Source organism: Artibeus jamaicensis, unplaced genomic scaffold (genome assembly GCF_021234435.1).
Source record: "Artibeus jamaicensis isolate MK-2021 breed Jamaican fruit bat unplaced genomic scaffold, CSHL_Jam_final contig_2259, whole genome shotgun sequence".
Classification (NCBI taxonomy): Eukaryota; Metazoa; Chordata; class Mammalia; order Chiroptera; family Phyllostomidae; genus Artibeus; species Artibeus jamaicensis.
The window spans coordinates 1,139,943-1,161,812 of NW_026521468.1; the positions used below are offsets into that span (position 1 = coordinate 1,139,943).

At 55.5% G+C, this 21,870-nt stretch overlaps 1 protein-coding gene across 4 annotated transcripts; it reads right to left on the reverse strand.

Moving 5' to 3' along the window:
• Window positions 1-218: 218 nt before the first annotated feature.
• Window positions 219-20,129, reverse strand: RAB5C (RAB5C, member RAS oncogene family). 4 transcript variants are annotated; one of them, XM_053660305.1, is made up of 7 exons: window positions 20,019-20,117; window positions 5,612-5,717; window positions 4,439-4,691; window positions 2,789-2,940; window positions 2,455-2,577; window positions 1,528-1,621; window positions 222-1,067 (listed from the first exon to the last, which is right to left on the reverse strand). In XM_053660305.1, the coding sequence occupies exons 3-7, from the start codon at window positions 4,602-4,604 to the stop codon at window positions 952-954; spliced, it is 651 nt and encodes a 216-aa protein (XP_053516280.1). In that variant the 5' UTR covers window positions 4,605-4,691; window positions 5,612-5,717; window positions 20,019-20,117; the 3' UTR covers window positions 222-951. The 4 variants fall into 4 exon arrangements, with proteins under 4 accessions (XP_053516285.1, XP_053516280.1, XP_036985626.1 ...); XM_037129731.2 differs by lacking the exon at window positions 5,612-5,717 and having other exon boundaries at window positions 20,019-20,129; XM_053660306.1 differs by lacking the exons at window positions 5,612-5,717; window positions 20,019-20,117 and adding an exon at window positions 7,848-7,865.
• Window positions 20,130-21,870: the final 1,741 nt, after the last annotated feature.

The following is a 21,870-nucleotide window of genomic DNA, read 5'->3' on the forward strand; positions in this document are numbered from 1 at the left end:
CTGCTTACCATGGCCACCAGCATCCCCTCCCCTGGGAGGTGGGTAGCTTTTGTCTCACAAGATTCAGTGGTCCACTTGAAATTAACTTTAAGTAAGCTAGAGAGGACACAGTCTGCCAGACAAAGACAAGACAGACAAGCAGGAGGTGGATCCATTGGCTGACTATATTGACAAGATACTGATTGGTTACATGTTGAAGAAAACATACAATACAAAATACAGAAAAAGTTGGTTCCATTCCCTCCCACTCCCCCCCTCACCCACCCACCCCCAAATACTCATCATCGTGATTTGGTCAGAACAGGGCTCAGAGCCAGAGGTCAGGGTGACCAAGGATGAGGGGCGTGGGGTGGACTGGGCAGTGGATTCGTGGCTGTCACAATAATGCTGTGGTCGCTCTCCCGGCTGAGAGTTAGGGGTGAGGGGGACTGCAGCCTGGTGCCAGCCAGCCAGGCAGCCAAGGGAAGAGCTGTCTCTCCCTTCCCTAGTCCCTAGGGCCTGCCCCATGGCCCAGAACCAAGCACACTTCACACACGGTACGGATATGGATGCTCTTGCTGGGTCTGCTCATCAGCAAGAAGAGAAGAGGGTGCTGCCCCAACCCCTGCCTCCCCAGATACAAGGGTGGGGGCAGCAGGGGCACGTGGCTATACCCAGCAAAGGGAGAGTGGGAGAGCAGTAGAAAGGGCTGGAAGTGGGAAGAGATGATCATATATATTAAAAAAGTGACTTAAGACTTAAAATTGCATTAGTATTTGTACAGAAAGGTGCAGGTGGAATAACTCGCTCCGGCCTATGAACAAAATTAGATGGAGAAATCATGGTGGACCCCTCCCCCTGCCCCCCCTCCCCCCAGTGGTGGCCCAAGTAGTTAAGTGCGATTGGTTAGAGTGGATTCCAGTCGGGTTGTTCAGGCGGAGGGGGGGGGGGCAGTGGGCAGGCAAGGGGGGCTCAGTTGCCGCAGCACTGGCTCCTGCTAGCTGGGTTGTTCTCCTGGAGGTCCACGCCTCGGTTCCGGCCCGGAGCACCACTTGCATTCTGGGGCTCGTTCTTGGGGAGCTTCTTAGCTGTTTGGGAGAGGAGGGAAAGATGTGTTTGTGGGGATACTCTAGTACTGTCTCCCAAGTCCAAGTGAATAGAATCCGGCCTGTACCACTCAATCAGCAATACCGATGGCTTCACTTCTACGCGCCAGGTGCATTCTGAGCATTTCAGGAAACTGAGGCAAAGAGAGGTTAAATGACCTACTCAAGATCAGAGCTAATACGGCAGGATGACTTCAGAACCAAGTGGGCTAAAAAAATCCTGAGAAATGGGTAGAATGGTGATGTCAGGTTTTAGGTGGATGGCAAGCTAAGAAGTCAGGAGGTGGAACGTTGAGACTTTGAGTCAGATAAAGAAGAAAGTAATTTCGTCAGAATATTGAGAAGGGTGAAAGACCTGTTGGTGAAGGGCCCCACAGACGTACTGCAGAGCAAAAGGTAAGAGCGATGCCCCGCTGGGGGAAGCGGGGGAGAGGCGGCTCACCTATAGCCATGAAAATCTCGTTCACGTTCATCGCGGTCTTTGCTGATGTCTCCATGAACAGCAAACTGTTGTCATCGGCATAGGCTTGTGCTTCCTGATTTGGACGGAGGTGAGAAAGCGGGTGGGAGGGAAATGTCGGCAGTTGGCAGGGGCTGTGGCCCAGGATAAAAAAATCTCCCCTGATGACAGCGCCTTATTCACAGCAGAGGCAATTCACGGGTTTCTGGGCCTATAGCTCTGCCCTCGGGGTTCCTCTGAGATGCCTGCACCAGGCGCCCTGCTCCCCACGGGGGGCGGCCCCTCTCAGCTCACGGACATTAAGCAGGTGCCCTATGTGCATTCTGCCTTCTTGCTCTTCAGAATCTCTAAACTAGGAATTACTTCTGGAAAACCAGCCTACGGATACAGCCGCGAAGTGAACGAGAGCACAGAAGTGTGTGCCTGTGATGGCAACTCTGTTTCCAGTCTCTATTACAACCAACCTCAAAGTCCATCAGTTACGGACTGGAAAAAAAATTAAATATACGGTATGTAAAACACACTCCCTTCTATTAAAGAAAGGGACTCATAGGTGTGCACATACTTCTAGAAAGATGAGAAGCTAAGGAACTTGGGGGAAGAGAGATTGACTTTCTAGGGTTAGAGACTTAATTCTATAGGCCTTCTTGTACTATTTAAACTTAACTGTGTGCATGTACTCCATGAAAAGAAGTGTTTCCTTTTCAGTAAGCCTCGTTAAAAAGTTTACAGAAACGACAGCAGAAACTTCAGCTATCTGTGTGTGCGCACCCCCTGCTGCCACGAGACAAGGACAGGTGACTCCTTCCAGCCCAGGCTCAGGTCAGGAGAGGACCGAAGACACCAGCGCCCCTGCCGCCCCCCGAGGTGGCCAGCCTACTCCTTCCCCAGTCCCGTCTGCCCCCACACCTGGAACTCCACGGCTCTCTTGACGGCCAGGTCTGCCTTGTTACCCGCAAGCGCGATGACGATGTTGGGGCTGGCCTGCCTCTGTAACTCCTTCACCCAGTTCTTGGCCCGTGCAAACGTGTCCTGGGGAGACAGGGCCGGAATGTCAAAGGGACAGAGGAGGCATCCTGCCCCAGGCCGCTCACTAGAGAAGCTCCAGCCAGCAGGGCCGAGGCGCCATGCTGTCCAAGGCACCACCAGCTGGGCATTCTGGTGCGACACCCCCGCACGACAGAGGAGACCTGCCCACACCCCCTCCAGGGACCAGGGCTGAGGAGTAAGGGAAACTCTTTACTGTGTTGGTGATGTCATAGACCACGATGGCGGCCTGCGCCCCCCGATAGTACATGGGGGCCAGGCTGTGATACCGCTCCTGGCCGGCCGTGTCCCAGATCTCAAACTTGACTGTCGTGTCGTCCAAGCAGACGGTCTGTGTGAGGAAGGCCGCTGGAAGGGGGAAGGTGGTGTTACCAGGCAAGGAGGGGCTCAGGAAGCCGCCCCCACGCATCTCCACTGCTACGTCCGGCTCTGGCACTCAGAAGCCTCCTCCTGAGACGGGCCCGCAGAAGACCCCGCCGCGACCACCAGAGCAGGCCTGCGCAGGACAGGCGAAGTCTGTGTGTCCGTGCGTGTGTGCGGGGGTGTGGCGTGCACATGCTTCCTGGGCCCCCAGTAGACAGGGTCGGGGAGGGGACGCCTGCGCGTGCCTGGGCTGTCTCAGGAGCGCTCTCGGAAGAGGAGCACAAGGGGCCGGAGAAGGAGAGCCCCAGGAGGCCTGGCTCTGAGCTCAGAAGGGTGGGCCCACCTGCCCTCTTCCTCCTCCCCCCCGCCCCTCAGGGAGAACAGTCCAGCTGGAAGCCTCCCTGGTCCCTCGGCCGGCTCCGCGCAGGGGTGTCGCTGGCCTTCTGTTTCCTGAGGACGCTGTCACAGCTATGCTGGGGACGCCAGAAGTACACACTGTCCCACTGCCAGGCGGAGGCTGGGTGGCCACTTCCCAACCGCCCCCGCCACCCCCAGGCACACTGGCTCGCCACAGTGGGCCATTTCTGACTGGCCACCCGTGGCATGACCTTCAGGAGACACAGAGACCCTATCCTTGGCCCGAGGAGGTGAGGGGGCGCACAGCACCTGCCCATGTGCTTCCCGGGGGGAGGCCCGGAGCCGGGCAGGCAGGTGGGGGGTCCCCTTTGCCCAGAGACCCAGAGGGGGGTCGCAGAGAGCCGTTTGTGCGAGTCTGTTCTCCTGTCTGCCCCCCCCAGGGCACAGGCACCGCCTCACTTCCCCTCCCCAGCTCCCAACCCGAGTGCTGAGGAGGCAGCAGCAGCTGCTGACACGGCCCATTCTGTTTCCAGCTGCCTGGAAACCTCCTACCAACCGAGGGGTAGAGAGAAGATGACTCAGACCCAAGGCTGGCCCTGGCCCCTCAAGGTTTGTACTGGCCACGAAGGCGGGGGGCTGAGTCCAGACCTTTCCATCCTAAATGCTGACCACTGCGAAATCAACAACAGGCTCTAAGCTCAAGAGAGGGTAAAGGTCACCTTCAGAAGTGCCAGCTCACTCACCACCCATTTCCCCATTTTGGGAAGTGGGAGAGGGCAGGGCAGACCCATGGCCTGGCACCGTAAGAAGGACCCGCAGGAGTCCAGAGCCGGCCCCCGCCTCTGCGGAGGCCGGGTCAGAGGAAGGGTCTCCACCGAGGCCGCACAAATTGTGAAGAGGCAGAACTGGGAGGGGGAGCCGCTCCAACTCCCAGCTGGTTCTCACTGGAAGCTCCTCGGGACTCTGGCATGGGGAGCCGCTGTGGGACCTGATGAGGGCCCAGGTGAGGGAGGGGCTGCTGCTCCGGGCGGATTTAGTCCCACGGGGCAGGCAGCTCCCTTCTACGCAATGCTGAGGCCTGCCTCTGGCCTTCTGAGGCTGCCCCTGCTCCCCCGTGCCCACTCACCTCCAATTGTGCTCTCCTGGTACTCGTGGAATTGTCCCTTGACAAAGCGGAGGACGAGGCTGGATTTGCCTACCGCAGACTCCCCCAGCAGGACCAGCTTAAATTGGCAGATCTTGTTCCCGGCAGCTGGTCCGTTGGGTCGCGCTGCACCTCCCCGACCCGCCATGGCCCGTCCCGCTGCAGTGCTACCAGTGAGCGCGAGGGCAGCGGCCGGCGCTACGCGAAGAGGCACTTACTGGGGAGGGGGCTCCAACTGCAAGTGAGAAACCAGAAGTACCAGGTTAGTCGGAGACGGAGACGGCTGAGCAGCGAGCCCTTCTTAAATCCCAGGTCTCTCCCCTGCCCTCCCTGCCGACCTGGCTGACAGCCGCCCCTCACCCCAACCCCCTGCCCTCCCTGCCAGGAAGTGAGGCGAAGAGAAAAGCGCTCTCCCAACTTCGGGCTCCTGCTCTGAGCAAACCCAAATGTGTACATGCACACACAGATCAACACGCATAGGACAGGGGTGGGCACGAGCCCGCCTGGTGGCAGCAGAGTCCGCAGGCTCCTTGGGGCCCTGAAGAGCTGCCCAGGAAGACGGCAGGATCTAAGTCGGCAAACGGCGAACCTGCGGCCTGGCAGCCGTGCTCCCAGCCCACCTCTGTGTAAAGCCCGGGGAGTCCTGGGAGAAAGCTCTGCGGACAAGGTGCTCAGCCAACCTCGAGGACACGCAGGGGCCAGCGCCCAGCCAGCGCCAGGTGTTGTCCCGACTGCCATTTTGTCCCGCCATCTCCAGAAGGACTGACCGATTTTCTGTCTGAGGCTGGACTGGGCACCGGGATCAAAGCCTCACCCTGAGCCGCTTCCCCCGCGTTCTCTCATTTTTATGGGCCAGAAGTCTCACACGCATTAAAAAACCAAACACACACACAAAACCAAACACACACCGGCGGCTGCCAAGTTTCCCTCTTAAATAGAGACCTCAGTTCCATTCTCTGCTGGCAGAGGCAGAGGGTGACCCGGAGGAGGGACGAGTGGGAGGAGGTGTGGGAGGGCGGAAACAAACACGGGGCACCGAGACCTGTGCCCCCAGCAGCTGGGGCCCAGCACTGACATGTCAGTCACTCGGCTGGCGACAGCTTTGGGGAGCCAACTTTTTTTAAGTTTTAGAACTGCAAAGGATGAGTAGCCTACCTTCAGAAGCCCTTAGAAGACTTGCGTTAAAGGCTATCAGAACACACACAGAGTGTTTTACGAGCGAGTACTGTGAGCAGGTACCACGTCGTGAACACTGCAGAGTCTGAATGAAGGTGGAGAAAGAAGATCCGGATCAGACTGCCCTTCGCAGCATGGAGTCTTGGCAGGACGGGTCTCAGGAACGGGGCCCCAAGGACAGCCCTGACCTGCCCCCTGGCCCGGGGGTGCGTCCCCCTGCAGTCGGGACAGGACGGGGTGTCGGTGTAAAGGGGACCGTCTGTGGGGAGCAGCGATCTGCCCTGAGCGAGGGGCAGACGGCACAGGGCTCACGGGGCACAGCCTCAAATCGTTTTTCACACCCAGGCTCTCCCAGCAACATGCTCAAAAAGTTAAGCCTCAGGAAGAATGATTCACGAACCAGGAACAAGAGTTTCCTTTCTAGGCAGCACCAAAGGAAAAGAGGTTTGAAACAGGGCCGCCTCCTCCCTGAGAGTACAAGGAAGGAAGAATGGGCGGGGTGGGGGGGGAATCTCGATTAGTGAAAAGAAATGCCAGCTTTGAAACAGCTCATCGTTTAAGATGCCTTTGCTTTTCATCCCCATCAGTGGTTTTGCAAGACTCTCTCGCCCTTGAGACAAAGTCTGTTGTGCTTCCAGCTTCTCCAGGATGCCTCCCCGCCATGCACACACACACACAGGAATCGGAGAGGGCTCACCGAATTAAACGCTTCTCGGGGACAGCACGCATTCGCTGCGCAACTGCACAACTGTTATCTCCTCTAACCTTAAGACAAAGCCTGACATCCAGGTATTAATGCCCTGCTCCAGGCCACCCAGTGCACAGGTGACAGAGCCTGGTCCGCAACCGTGGGCAGCCCGCACCCTCACGTGTCTCCCTGCCGTCCCCCTGCTGCAGAAGAAGGGTGGAGACAACGTCCGCCCGGTGTTCGGTTTTGGGCTGCTGGGAGAACGAGACTTTTTTGTGGCAGCAGCTTTGCTGGCCCAGCGAGGTCCGGCTCCAGCCTACAACCGACAGTCCCATGACTCTTGCAGTACCTGCATGCTCCCGACAGTGGGAGGAGCCACCCAGAGCCAGGCAGAACCACAGCGACGGGGGACACCACAGCGGGGTTACAGGTTGGCTATGACCACAAATCCACGCCACACAGAATCTTGACCAAGCAACAGAGTGTGGCTGGGGCACTAGACGAGGCCTGAATGAGCTGGGAGAAGGGAACAGATGGTGCAGTTCCCAATTAAAAAATAAAAAAGGCAGTGGGGACTGTGGCTACCAGCACCTATAAGACGAGAAAAACAGGTAATATCTGAGTCTTGTCTCTATCAAACCGGAGGGGTTCCAAACCTGACTGAACAGAATCTGACTTTTCAACCAGTCAGAAGGAAAGGCAAGTCACTCTAGTGCGGTGGTTCCTGACCCTGTCGGCACATCCAAACCGCATGTGCGGTGGTCCCTGGGGCGCCAATGCAGCTTTGGAGGAGTGCCCAGTATCTGCATTTTTTAAAAGTGCCGTAGGTCCTGCACCTGGCACCCACTGGCTGGTGCCACGCTCTGCCTGGATGCTGGTCCCACCTGCCAGAGACACCTGAGCAGGCACACCCAGCACTTTCGCAGCCTGCTGCCTCGTGATTTTCCCAGCCCCACTCGGTGATCACGTGAACATACCTGGAGAACCTTCCCGGACAAGAAAGCACAGAGGAAGCTGATTCTGCCATGAAGGGCACACCCAGACAGTGCGGGGGGGGGGGGGGAGGGATGTCTAAGACAGCAGAGGGCCTGAGCCCCGGGAAGCTTTCCATCCGCCCTCCCCTCCCTGGCAGGTGGTAAAGGTGAACTCTCGCACTGAGCTGGACTGCCGCCTAGGGGAGGGAATCTCACTGTGGAAATCTCTCCCCCTGAGCCAGTCTCGAGAATGCTCGGGGTGCAGTCAGGGGTGCAGCAAGCACCGGGGGGCGTGCCCCGCCCTTCACCACAACAAAGACGAATGGGCAGAAGGGATCCAAGCTCCTGAACACTCAGTCCTGCGAACTGGCACAGTGGGCATGTGCCCAGCCAGCCCTGGGGCCAAGGGCAGAGAGAAAGGGACAGAAAAGCAGAGCACCGCTCTTCCTTGCTTGGGTTCCTCTGCTCCGGACACTGCAGTGGGGCTCCAACCTTTTTTCATCAGAATTACCCCAGGCACTCAGAAAATCACCCCCACCGACTGCGTTAGAACCTCTCGACGTGGAGTCTCTTCTCTAATCCACGAAGTCACCCACTTCATGCTTTTTGTGTCCTTCCTGGTAAGAGGGTGAACAATTCCAGCTGATGGGTGTCTCTCACGCTTCCTGTTTGCTTCAGCAACTTCCTCTAGCTGACAGTCCCGGCACAGCTTGGATAGTGAGCTGATTGGGGAAACCAATCACAGTCTGTGGACCAGGGGCTGGGCTGGAGACTCACTCACTCAAGGCTCAGTCAAGGTTAACCAGCAAGGGGAGGGGAGGGGGGGCGGGGCACAGGGGTGGTGAGAACCAAGTGACCTTGCCCAGTTTCCCTTGGAGGTGGCTCTGGCCTGTGACTCTTTAGCTACACTGTACTCTGGGAAAAAGCATTCCTGAATATTGAACATCAGAAGAGTTGAGCAACACAAGACAAAAGCAGAAGCAACCTGTTAGCTTAAAGAGAAGGAAACGTGAGGCCCAGGAGGAGAGGGAATTCGGTTCAAAGGCTAAGGTGGAAGACACCCAAAGTCTCGGATCAGCCCTGGCTGGTGTGGCTCAGTGGACTGAGTGCCAGCCTGTGAACCAAAGCGTTGCCAGTCCAATTCCCAGTCAGGGCACACACACACCTGGGTTGTGGGCCAGGTCCTGGTGAGGGGCACATGAGAGGCAACCACACACTGATGTTTCTCTCCCACTCTTTCTCCTTCCCTTTCCCCTCTAAAAATAAATAAATAAAATATTAAAAAAAAAAAAAAAAAAAAAAAGAACACAGCTCTCCCTCAAAGGAGAAAATCACCACTACCACACACAGGACCGGAGGGCAGACTCCCAGCAGGACGACCCAGGCCTGTGGCTGGTTGCAGACCCAGAGGGCAGACAAGTCTGAAGCAACACAAGCCACGAGCCACAGGGGGCGCCCACTCGCAGTTTCAACACAACTAGCAGGTTAGGACCCGGAGGCTGAACCAGGCTTGGTTAGGGCCTGGCTCTGCTGTTTTTATTGGCCAAGTGACCTCGGCCAAATCAGACAAGCAACCACTGTCGGCTTCAGTCCCTCACCTATGAAATGGTGGTATTTAATCCTAACCGCAGCGGGTTGTCGGAAGGTTCCAACGAAACGATGCACAGCCTATCGGCACAGCATCAGCCTGAAGGCAAGGTTCTACCAAGCGGCCGGTTTGTCATATGAAGAGGTTACCTGATTTTGACTCAGCAGTTGTCAAAGCTCAAAAGATTAAAAAAAAAAAAGATCCCATTTATTCATTTTTAGAGAGGAGGAAAAGGAGGGAGAAAGAGGAGAGATCCATAGGCTGCCTCTGGCACGCCCCCAACCGGGGACCCAGCTGCAAAGCAGGCTTGTGCCCTCACTGGGAATCGACTGGTGACCTTTCGGTTTCCAGGACGACACCCAATCCACTGATCGCACCAGTCAGGGTTCAGAGGGTCCTTGTAGGCCTGATCCTCCTCCTCCTAATGACAGAGGAGGGGAAGGCGAAGCAAGGCGACCTGCTCAGGGTCACAGCCAGACGGTGGCAGAGCCCGACCAGGGGACTCTTACTTCCAGCAAGGCTCCTCCATCGGAGACAGAAAACCCAGGATGACCACCAACACCATCGCATCAACCACAATGGTGCTGCCACAGTCCTCGTGCGCTTTAATAAAACGGCTTTAATTACGGGAAAGGGAGGGTGTTTCCACAGGCCCATGTATCCCCTGGAGAGGGTGATGGAGGAAGCCGGGCCCTGGAAGCCTGGGTGACACTTCAAAAGCACCCTGATGGGGTGTGTTAGGCCAGGTCTGGACTCCTCGTCCCACCGGCAAGCCGGAGGCTCAGGGGAAATGGTGGCGGGAGAGGAAGAGGATGTTGTCCTCACACAGCCACGCAGGTGACTCCCTTTCGGGGGAGGGGAGGTAAACCTGCCAGAGGGGGACTGGGAGTGAGCTTTACCCCACACCACTGGGCCGGGTCACCCTGTCCTGACGGTCTTAACCGAGATCAGTCTCACCTCACTCCCCATCCACTGACGAGGCTCTTCTGGGACCCAGTGCCTGGACCTGCACAGCACAGCACAGCATGGCCCGACTGAGTGTCCCCTAGGGCTCTAGCCTAGGCCACCACTCCGCCAACTCCTGCAAAAGGAGCCAGCATGCAGGCGTATCAAGGAGCTCAAAGCCTGAGGATCCATGGCCAAGGGGTCCCCCCACACTGTGCAGGCTGAAGCTGGAGCTCTGCAGGGAGTCAGCGGACAGAGTACTGCTGTCTCTGCGGCCCTCTCCCTCACGGGGGAAGGCCTGATGTGTCACTGTGGACAGGTGCTAGGCTGTGTTAGGTGGAGGCCCCAAGGGCCTGACCGCCAGCTTCCCAGAGCCCTGCTCCAGCAAGAACACCAAGAAATCCTTCCCGGAGCTCCAGGCTGCTGCTCAGCTCTTGACAACAGACGGGTTCCCCAAGGAGGCTGAGAGGAGCGGAGTCAGCGCTACCTTCAGGGCAAGGATGGAAACCTCCAGTCCCTGCTCCCTCTCTTCCTGCACCCACCAGAGAAGGCTGATGGGAGTGGGGGGCATCTCCACATAGCTGCTGACACAGCTTGGTCAGTGTGACCTGCCCACACTGTCCACGGAAAGGCCCAGGGTTCACGGGCAGCTCTAGGGTTCTCATTCACTGATCCTGGAGGCCAAAGAGGGGCCATGCATTTGGGTGACAGGTTAGGGAGGAAGATCACGTGGGCAGGAGACAGCTTGTGGTTGTACCAGGAAGGCTTGTCCTGCCTAGTGATTTGAAGAAGCAGCAGGGGCCCTGGGTCCTACCAATGATATTCCGGAGAGAGCCTCTCCCTAAGAGGGCCTGGCCTCCAACTCAGCACAGCTCAACCAGCACAGCTGGGGCAGATCTCCTGGTCCTGTCTAGGGCAGCTCTGTAAGACACCCCAAGCAAAAGTTCAGTTTAAAGTCTGGTGCTTTCTGCAGCACAAATTGATACACATGTCCAGCTACAGGGCATGGAGGGGGTGGGAGTGAAGCCGTGTGATGCTCACACCCACCCAACTCTTTCCCGACAGTGCCGGGTGGGATGCAAAGAAGAGAGCCCGCCAAGGCACAGGCTGTTCCCTGGCTCCAGCCTGCACCTGCCACGGCCCCGCAATGGAGCACGAGTTACGTGCAAGCCAGCGGGGTGGATGCAGGACACCTGCTGGTCCACAGGCCTCACAACTACCCTGTATTTGCGTTACTCATGCAGTTCCTATTCATTAGGACAGTTCTAACCAGAATCTCATCCATGCAGAAAACCATCTTCCCCTCTGTTCGGGGGAGGTCTCTGTAGGGGCCAGAGGTACCAGCCAGCACAGGCGCTACTTCTGCTGCTGCCCTAGGCCCAGAAAAACTCCAAAAATCTCTGCCAAAGGTCAGGGTCATCAGTGACTCCTGTTCATTTATACCAACAACTGCAACAGACACCTTTTGTATACCTTTCCTGTCTTTACAAAACCCAAAAATTACAAGAAAGCCAGTTCACTCTGCCACCCTCTTCGTCTTGCCCTCAGCTCCTAAGCAGACAGCAGAGGACACAGGCCCCGTCTGAGAGGAGAACAGGGGAAAAGAGGACTGGGCACCAGATACCAGCAAACCAAACTCCCCTCGCTCAGCAGCCACACACACACACACACACACACACACACACACACACACACACACACACACACGAGGTCTGAGGGACAACGGCTGCTTGCAGAGCCTGGGAGCCAAAGGACAACATTTTAGGCTGACGTTTTCTTTCCTAATTTTTTTGCTGAACTGTAGAAGGGAGCCAGGTGAAGAAATCAGGCAATGAATAGGTCTGAACCCATTTCATGAATGAATTATGAATTGCACCCTCCTTACATGGCCCCAAACTCCCCAAAGACTGCTGTGGGTGGAGGGGCTGGAGAACTCGGGGGCTCGAGGGTTGGGAGTGAGGAGGTGAGAGGAACTGGGGCGCTGTTGCAGATGAAGGGGTCACAAAACAAAACTCTCCAAGGCTAGACTGTCTGGGTTTCCTCTGTTTCAACAGCATATAACATCAAGCCCGACACACAGTAGGTGCGCATAAATGTTGTGAAGCAAGCCCGAAATACAGGCCTGGCTAAGTCTGGCGGGTCAATGGCGCAGCTGGAGGCTTAAACACACACCAGACAGCTCACGCCCCCAGGGAGATCCACAGCCCAGCGGAGAAGACACCACACCCCAGACAGGCCCTTCTGCGTGGGGGGGAAGGGAACCAGTGCTGGAGTCGGACAAACTTCAGTTCAAGTCCTGGAGCCACCACTTACTAGGGTGGCCTTGTGCCATGTTCCCGAACCCACTTCCTCACGTGTGAACTAGAGAGGAGTGCCCAGCTCCCAGGGCCACTGGGAAGAGGACGCACGCAGGACCCTTAGCAAAGGGCCTGGCTCAGAGCGAGACTCCCTCGGGGAGCATTCACAGGGCAGGGAGCCCCTGCCCCTCGAAGCCCCAATGAAGGAAGCAGGTTCCTCAGTCAAAACCTTCAGCACTATTCACATTTCCCTGGGCTCCATTCTCGACCGCCCCCCATTTGCAGAGGATGCTGAATTAGACAAGTGCTGCGGTTGGAGTGTTCGTGTCCACCCAAAATCCATGTTGGAATCCTAATCTCGTGTGATGGTGTCCAGAGATGGTGCCTGTGGAGCTGATCAGGCCGAGAGGGCAGAGCCCTCCTGATCAGGGTCAGCGCCCTTTCAGAAGGGGCTCCAGGAGCTTCTGCACCCGGAGGAGGACTTTCTGCAGAGTCTGACCACGCCGGCGCCCTGGTCCTGGACTTCCAGCCTCCAGAACTGTGAGAAATGAGCTTCCTTGTTTACAGGCCACCCAGTCCGTGGGGTTTCAGCACAACAGCCTGAAGAATCTGAAACAACTGTCACCAGTGTCCTAGGAGAAGGGACAGCTTGCAGCTGGGGTGTCCTATCGACAACCCTAACCTTGTACCCTCTGAAGACTGGCCTCCACAGCCACAAAAACGGAGGGGGAGACCACCACCGCCCAAGGAAAAAAATCAGCGTTGAGTTGAAACCCCCAACCAGGCAAATGACAGCCCCTTTTAAAAAAATTGCCCGGCAACACACACCATCTTAAAGCCCAAAGGCCTCCCTTCCATCTCAAAGCCTCTTTCAGGAAAGGGAAGAAGTAGTTCAGTTGTGGAGAGGGGGAGGGGACAGGACTAGGACAGCTGACAAAGAAACCAGAGTTCCTTTTAAAAAGCAGGCTGAGCCCTGGCTGGTGTGGCTCAGTGGATTGAGCACGGGCCTGTGAACCAAGGGGTCACAAGGTTGATTCCCAGTCGGGGCGCATGCCTGGGTTGCAGGCCGGGTCCCCAGTGGGGGGCATGCGAGAGGCAGCCACACATTGATGTTTCTCTCCCTCTCTTTCTCCCTCCCTTCTCCTCTCTCTAAAAATAAATAAATATTTAAAAAAAAAAAAGCAGGCTGAAAATACTAGAGGTTTGGACATCCGCGTCATTAATCACCACAGCCTCCGAGTAGCTCCAAGAACCATCTGATGACTAGGAAGTCAGCCAGGGTTAGGGAGGCCACCCACGCCCTCCCCCATGCCTGGGACGCTTCTGACACAGCCACCTGCAGGGGACACACACGGAGCTACGAATAGAAGGCAAGAGGCTTGTAAATCAGCTCCTGTTAATACCCCGAGTTGGTGTTTCCAGCAGGGCTCTAGTCACACACGCACCTATAGAGACAGCAGAGCCACGGCAGGGTCTGCTGGTCAGGGAGTCGGGATTACGGCCCAGAACGACAGCCTGGCCCGAGCCGCAAGCCCTGCGCAGAGTCCCCCAGAGGGCTGGTCCATTTTTGAAAGGCAGCAAAAATGTGCTGGCCCAGACCATGTGGACTCTCTAAGAGACCCAGGGTCCTGAAGGGTCTGGCTGGACAACTTAGCACCTGAAACAGAGATCAACTATTGCTTCATTTTCCCAACGGGAGAGTCAGTCGGCTCAAAAGTAAACACTGACCGTGACTGTTCTTGGGCCGGAGCGGCACGCAGGGGCACGAGAAGCGCGGGTGAGCAGAGGCGCCGCACCACTGTTGGTAACAGCTCCTGGGATCCTCACACGCTGGCTTTCCAGGCGCACCCCCACCCTGCCCAGCTCCGGAGTCGCAGCCACTGAGACTAACCATCAGGAGAAGAAGCAACTTGCGTCCATGCACGTGTCTCCACAGTAACACACCTGGAGGAGATGTCTGCTAAAGAGGCAGTGGCCTTGGACAGACAGCCGACTCCCGCACCGGGCAAGAAATATACAAGGTGAGCCTGCGGCATCTCACAGTCCCCCAAAAAGTGAAGTGCTGAAAAAACGAAAACCCAAACCGCCACAAAGATGGGGTCAGTCCAAGAGACTCGAAAGACCTCCCAGGGACCAAAGCTGGAACAATTTGAACAATAAAACACAGTAGCGCTGGATTACAAACTGAAGTATAAACTAAATACCCATGAGTCCATACTGATCTAAATAACCAAGCAAAGGGAGAGAACGGACAAACCTCCGGTGTATGGCGTTCAAGAATTCCCAGTGACTCACAGACACTCCGCCTCCGGGGAGTGGAGCATAACCCTCCACTCCTCACCTGTGGGCTATACTCGTGACTTCCCTCCGAGCAGGACAGGGAGCAGGGAGGAGACACAACAGCCTTACAGAGCAGAGACCTGCCAGCCACCACCTCGGCCAGGGGGCCACGGCTGACGCCCACGGAGACAAGGCATGCTGACAACATCTGCCTTCGATGTGACGTGATGAGAACAGCACCCCACCTGTGGTTCCCCAAAAAACTCACACTCGTGACCCCAGTGTGATCACGAGGACAATGTCAGACAAACCCCAAATGAGAGACGTGCTATGAAACACCCGAACAGTCCTCCTCGCGACTGTCGAGGTCACGAAGCGCCACGGAAGGCTAGGAAGCTCTCTCGGCCCAGAGGAGCCTAAGGAGACGAGACAGCTAAATGTTACGGGTCCTGGAATAGAAAAAGGACAGTGGGTAAAAACTAAGAAGGTTGGAATACAGTGTGGACTTTAGTTAACAATAACGTCTCAGCATTGGCGCACTAACTGCGACAAACACACAATATTCATGTAAGATGTTAATAATAGTGGAAGCCGGATGCAGGGGTTTGTGAGAATCTCTGTATGACCTTCTCAATTTTTCTAAAACTATTCTGAAATAAGTTTATTTGTTAAAAAAGGCAGCAGCTCGTCTTGTGACAAAAAGAGACCCCAAAACTCTAGTCACCATAAACTCAAGTTGCAAACATGAGTGAACTTCCCAGGGAGCTGGGCTGAGGGGTAAGTGGAAAGGGCTTGGTGGGAGCCCTATCAATAGCTGTGAGGTCACCCTGACCGGTGTGGCTCAGTTGGCTGGTGTCGTCCTGCAAGACAGAAGGTCATGGGTTCAGTTAGTTCACTGTCAGGGCATGGGCCTGGGTTGCAGGTTCGGTTCCCGGGTGGGGGCGTACAAGAGGCAAGTGACTGATGTTTCTCTCTATCGATGCTTCTCTCCCTCTTTTTCCCTCACTTCCCTTCTCTCTAAAAATAAATAAATAAAATCTTTAAAAATCTATTTTGTGGAAATAAAAGGTCTCGAGCTGAGCAGAGGAAGATACCCCAATCCTGCGGGCACAGGGCCGAGGAGTTTAAAGGCCATGCCTGTGGGTAACACAAGGGAGGGCCACTGTCCCCACTATCTATCCAAACACCTGCTGGTGCCACTTTCAGAAGCCCACCGTCTCCAGAATGGGCCTGTGCGGATGTGCAGAGCAGCCCCCGCAGACTCGAGTTACACTCACTTCCGCTGACCCCTGCTAAGTCCTGGCCCGGGGTCCCCGCTGCCCCTACACAGCTGCAGAAGCGCAGTGCCCAGACCCACATGCAGCAGAAGTTAGCCAACAGGACTGTGGATGGCCAAAGCCACGCCAGCCTTTTCCTGGGAACCCCTTCCCTGGAAACAGAGGTTTGGAGCGCTCCACCCTCTGGAATTTAGTGTGTGATCTGTCTGCACCTCCTCTATCGTCTACACCTTAACACTCGTCCTATTTACCTGTTTGCTCTCCTATCTGTGAGCAACCTTCCAGTGGGCAGACTGCAGAAATGCACCAGCTTTGGGATCGGATGGATATGTGAGTGTGAAGTGTGAATCCCAGGTCACCACACCCCCAAAGCAGGAGCTGAGGGAGTGTGTTAACGGAAATAGGCAGGCACCTGCTGCAAGAGCAGGAGTGAATGTCTGCCCTTGAACGGCCACAGTGGGGACTACCATGCCAGGCGCCACGGTAGGACCAGACACTCGGTCAACACCGGCCACGACCGGTGCTCTGCAGGGCTCACACACAGGACACTCAAGGGCACCTGGCGCGCAAGAGACAAAGCTCAGAAAGTGCAGCTTTTACTTGAATTATTGTTTCCATGTACAGCAGATGAGGACACCTACTCTGAAAACTCATCTCTTGTTATACCAGATTATGAATGCAGAAGACACCCTGAGAAATATTCTACTTCTCCTCTGCCGAGACTCTTCAAGGCACTCATACCTGGGCTTGGGGACATCCCAGTTTACAAATCCTGCCTGATGCAGTGTTTCTCAAACAGCCTCAACAAAAGTACTCCTGACTCAAGTTGAGGGCAGGGGAATGCAAACCCCCCAAAACCCGGCAAGTGAGTCCAAAGCTGCAACCGAAATACTGTCCTCAAGTTTCCTGGAAAATTTAGCTTAAATTCATGCAAACTTTGCATTCCAATTTATAAGAGACCGAGGACCGTTTTACTGTGAAAATGTTTAAAACCGAGGAAGACTGAACTGCTTAGAAGACACAAAGACCTCATCTGGTCTGTGGATCTGAGTGGCCACAGCGCACGACCCAGCAGGGTCTGGGAGCCCCAGTGGGAGGGACACAATCATGGCCTCAGCATTCTGACCCATAAAATGGGATCACAACCCACATCAATTCTGTTTAACATCTACGAGACAAGAAAATACGCGACACCATCCAGCAATGCCCTGGGCAACCCCGAGACACCTGGCACAAATGCTGGCTCAGATTCACTGGGATGAATTATGATACACCTTCAAAACCCCATGGGCCCACAAAATTGTTATTTTGTTGACTGTCTATTCTGTAGCCAGGAACTGCACTAGCTCCTTTCCCCCTTGTTGCTGATTCTACAAGATATTTTGTATCCCCATTATACTGGAGGAAACGAAGGCTCAGCAAGGTCAAGTAAAAGCCCAAGACCACGTGCAACCGGTGAATGGCGGAGTCCAGATGACAATCAGGTCTGGCTGCTCTGAAGCTCTCCTGCCTTCCACCACACCACACTGCCTTTGTTTACGGGGCAAGGGTTAGAAGAAAAACGTTCTGTCTAGAAAGTACTTGCTTGGTGGGGCTGAATTTAAACGTTATGACTTTGTTCTGTTTCCCTGTAAATGCTGGTGAAAAGAGCTCTCAGTGGACAGCCACCTTCTTCCCACGTGCAAGCAGCAGGTAGCACCAAAGCGGAATGAGGGGCCTAAGTAGAGGCCAGCTCTGCTGGTCCCCATGCCCTTAACCCTGCCCAGAGAGACCCCTGAGTCTACTCGCTTTTGCTTTTACTTTCAATTTCTAGCCATTATGACTTCTAGGTTCCCAAGAAATTAATAGCATGCAGCTGTCAGCAAACTCTTGGTCCCTGAAGATTACTGACTTGGGACTCGTAACTGCCATGGCCTCCGCAGGCAGAGGAAAAGGTGGTGGAGAAAGAGGCTAGGAGGGTGGGGTAGGTGTGGGGAAGAAAGATGGCAGAGGACGGGCGTTAGGAACGCCAGGGGGTCTGTACTTGAGCTGCTGCCTGCTCACCTTGCATGTCCATTCCTTTAATAAACAGACCAAGGGAGGGCCCACAATTAGGGGAGACGAGGCCACATTTAATCCCAAATCCCAGCCCTACCACTTTCTAACTGTATGCTCTAAGGCAAGCCACGTAAATTTCTTCAGCATCATCTCTAAAGTGGAGGCACCAACCCCACATGCTCCCTGGACCCTCGTGAGGAACATGTGTGAAAAGAACTTTGCAACTTGAAAATGATTGCTAAAAATTAATGGTTACCACTACTCTACAGCATAAAGACAGAAAAAGGACCACCAGTCCTGAGAGGAAAGGGAGGAGAGGAAGGATATCAGAAAGGGGCTTCTATACCCCACAGAGCCCTTTCTCTTTCTGCCAAGCACTGTCAGATCTCTTAAGAGTTCTGGATTCCAGGAGTGGCTGCCTAAACATACAGAATGCTGGTGCTTTCCTTGTCTCTCTGGAAGGGAGAGAGTCTCCTTCAAAAGCCTATTTCAGAAGCAGAACTGGAAGAGCGCATCCATGCAAAGAAGGTCCCCTCGAAAGGCTAGCAAGCCTCGTCCTGTGACTTCCGAAGCATTCCAGAATCCATCGCCTACCACTGAGGAGGTAAGTTCGGTCAGCAGTCAGGCCTCTCTGGCTCTGCCCCTCAGAAGCACAGGGGAACCAGCTGAGAGAAAGGAGGTTGCCCGTTCAAGTCTCCAGTGACCCTCGGAAGAGGCCCACACACAGAAAGACTGTGATCTGCCTGTTGATTCTAAGAAAGGTGTTTTCATTTGTGCAATGAAAAATGAAATAAGTGCATCCCAGGTCTAGCTCAGAAGTTGGAGGAGCCAGACACCCTGACAGTCCAGAAGTAATCACAAAGATCTCAAGGCAAAAAGACTGGCACTTATCAGGGCATCCAAGGGCAGTGAAGCCTGCCCAGAACACTGAAGAGCTACAGAAACTCCCAAAGATGGCAGGGCCTTCCCGCCCTGCCTCTGCTGTAGATAGCTGGGGTCAGCCAAAGCCTCGGAGAGTCAGGCTGCTCTCATTAAGGTACAGTCTCTGTCCTGTACTTTGGCCACATAACAAAGAACCTCCCAGCTTGATCTGAGAGAGCAGCCATTTCACACAACCAAGTCCCAAGCAATGGACAAGGATCAGATGTCAGCACGGGCTGTCTCTGGGAAAGGCTGGGGGAAATCGGTGCTTTCTGGCACGTATGAGAAGTCTTTGGGCTACAAAAATGAGCACATTAAGAACCCAGAGGGCCCGGAGGTGCCACTGTGACCTCAAAGTGTTCTGTAATCTACAATTTGTTCAAGCCCGGAAGGGATGGGAGATAGACACTGGAACTAGAAGTGGTGTCCACCTGTTGATAAGGGAGGGGTGTGTGTTGTGTGTGCAAGTGCATGCGAGTGTTTGGGAGTGTGAAAGAGATAGCCCAGGACCCTTCGATTCCAAGCTCCTCGTTTGGGGTCCTTTTTCTCCACCCTAAAGACCAGCAGACAGCAGTCTCAGGAGGAGCCGTGGAAACCACTCCCCTGCTCTGGGAGGGCATCCCTGAGCCTGGAGCAAGAGGGGAGGAGGAGGGGAGAGAGAAGATAATGAATGGACAGATCCACCCTGGTCTGTAGCTGGAATTGAGCAAACCTCAGCTAAAATTTTTAGAGGCAGGAAGGGAGACACACAACTAGAGAACAACGCAACTAGAGTGCAGGGCTGGGGGGCGGAGAGGGCAAGACAAGGAGAAGACAGCTCCTTCCTACTTAAACTCTGCTGAGATGCCGGCTGGCTCCCTGGCTTGAGGAAAGAGAGGAAGTAAAGGAGTTGTGGGAGCGTGTGCGTGTGGAATGGTCTCACCCAGGACCCCCACCCCCTCCTTCCAGGAAATCGACATTAAATCCCTCTACAGTTGGAGGGACAAATGTTTTTGTGGAACACGGGCAGGAAAACCGCGACAGAGAGCACTCCTCACCATCTCTAAAAGAGAAGGTGGACAGGCTCCTTCCTTCACACCTGGCAAAGATCCCTCCAAATCTGGGAGCAGAGGGAGCGGCACTTAGGGTCTCTCCCTCCCACAGCCGGGCTGGACAGGCCATAGCGGGGCCACGAGAGTCTCCCAAGGCTCAGGAAAGGCAGGGAAGGGAAGGAGAGAAGGGCTCCCCTTCTGGCCCGACGCCTAGGGAACTCCTTAAGAGGGGGCTACGGGTCGGAGGAGGGGTCAGTCTCCCTCTAAGCCGGGATGGGCGGGAGGAAAGACTACTCCGAAGACACCTCAACGCGAGCGAGACACTGGGTCCCGGGACAGGGCACTCACGGCGGCTCCGGGGCGGCGGCGTTACTTAGGTTCGGGGCTCGACAGGCTCCGCTCCTCTCCCCCCCGGCGGTGTCTCCGGCCTCCACTTCCGCCTTTCAGCCGCTCCGGATCCGGATCTCCACGTTCTACCCGCCCCTCAATCCTCCAGGTGACTGACAGGACGAAGAGACCAATGAGAAGCATCCTTGAACCCTCTTGGCCGACTCGCAGGCGTGGCCCACGGAGGGCGCGGGAGAGGCGGGAGAGCGCGCGCGGAGGACGGCTGATCTTGTAGTTCGAAGGGCTGGGAGGAGTCGGAGGCCGCCTGGAACTCGAGCGTAGGGTGGATCCCGCTCCCGGCGAGGCGGAGCCTGGCCGTGAACTTTTTAAAGGCCCGGCTTGCCAACCCCGTCCCCGCGGGTTCCGGGAGCCCGGAGGAGAAGCAGGTGGCGGAGCGTTGGAAGAGGGGGGAAAACGGTGTGTGCAGAATTGGGAAAGGAAAACCGCGATGCGAATGAATAGGCACATGAGGCCGCGGAGAGCAGCCCTGAGCTGTCGCTAACACGGAGAACCCCTGGCGGCCCTTTCGGGTCAAGTCAGCCCTGGGAGCCCGATTGTTGGGGACGTTCGGTGATGGGGAAGGTGATGGAAGCGCGCTGATGGAAGCTCTGGAGGCTACCGGGTGAGATCAAAGAGAGAGCCCTTGCCACTGCTCAGCGGTCAACCAGGGTCCTCCTCCTTTGGCTGGACTCCAAAATACATCAGAACTTCCCCTGCCGCTGCCTCTGCCTGCCCCACGCCCAGCCAGGACTAGCTGTCGTCTTTGATGCCAACTACAGAGTCTCCCCACCCATAAATGCAGAGTAGAACCACTTCTGCTTGCTCCCACCTTGCCCTTCATAAGGATCAGGGCCGTTTCTATTTTTTTCTGCTCCCCTCCGTATGGATTAGGACCACTTAATGCGTCTGCCCACCCCCTACACTCCAACACAGACCATACTTCTGCTTCTGCATCTCACCCCCAGGGACACTACTCAACACCTGTACGACGGAATCAAACCTCGCCCCAGAGACAGCTGTGGGCACTGCTTCTATGACACCAGCCAACACCAGTCATACTCTGAACTGAAGAATTGCACTCTCTGGGAAGACCTGCCACAAAACTGCCCACACTTATTTCCTTCTGGTTTCCAGGGGGCCTCTTTCTAACAGCAGTCATAACATTCATCCCATCCATCCCTGCAATGATCAGAGGAGGGAAAGCAGGGCTGAGGAGAGCAAAGGGGATGGGGCAGGATGAGATTCCTACCAGGTTCTTGGCTGGTGACAAGCTCTTCTTCCAGACCCTGCTGTACCTGGCCTGCAGCAGGTACAGGATCAGTGGGGAGTCCCATGGGCCCTTTCCAGGTCTGAAGGTGAGACTGAGCCAGGACTCTGTCCCCCTGCCCCCCACATACTGTGTCTGAATCTATGGCTGTGACCGGGGTAGAAAGAGGAGGGGGTATAATGGCCCACAGTGACTCATTAATGTTTCTGCCTCATCCTTGGGGCCTCTGCTGGCGTGAATGTGGTGCCAAGTGAATTGGCTGGCGCCTCTCCCCTTTCTAGAGACAGCGACAGGGCCCTGGGGTATGGTGGGGGAGTGGCTATGGTGTGGGCTCCTCCAAAGCCCTGGGGCTCTCCAACCAACCTCTAGAAACAGCCTGAGACAACACCTACAAAAATAAATAATTTATTTCCTATCCAAAAGTAAGCCCCGGGTGTTGAGTGGTAAAGGAGAGCTGGAGCCCAGGGTGAGTTTGTGAGAAGTCAGGGCCCTGAGTGAGACCATGTTGGAAAAGGGGAGAACAGGCTTGGCTGAAGTCCGGAGGCA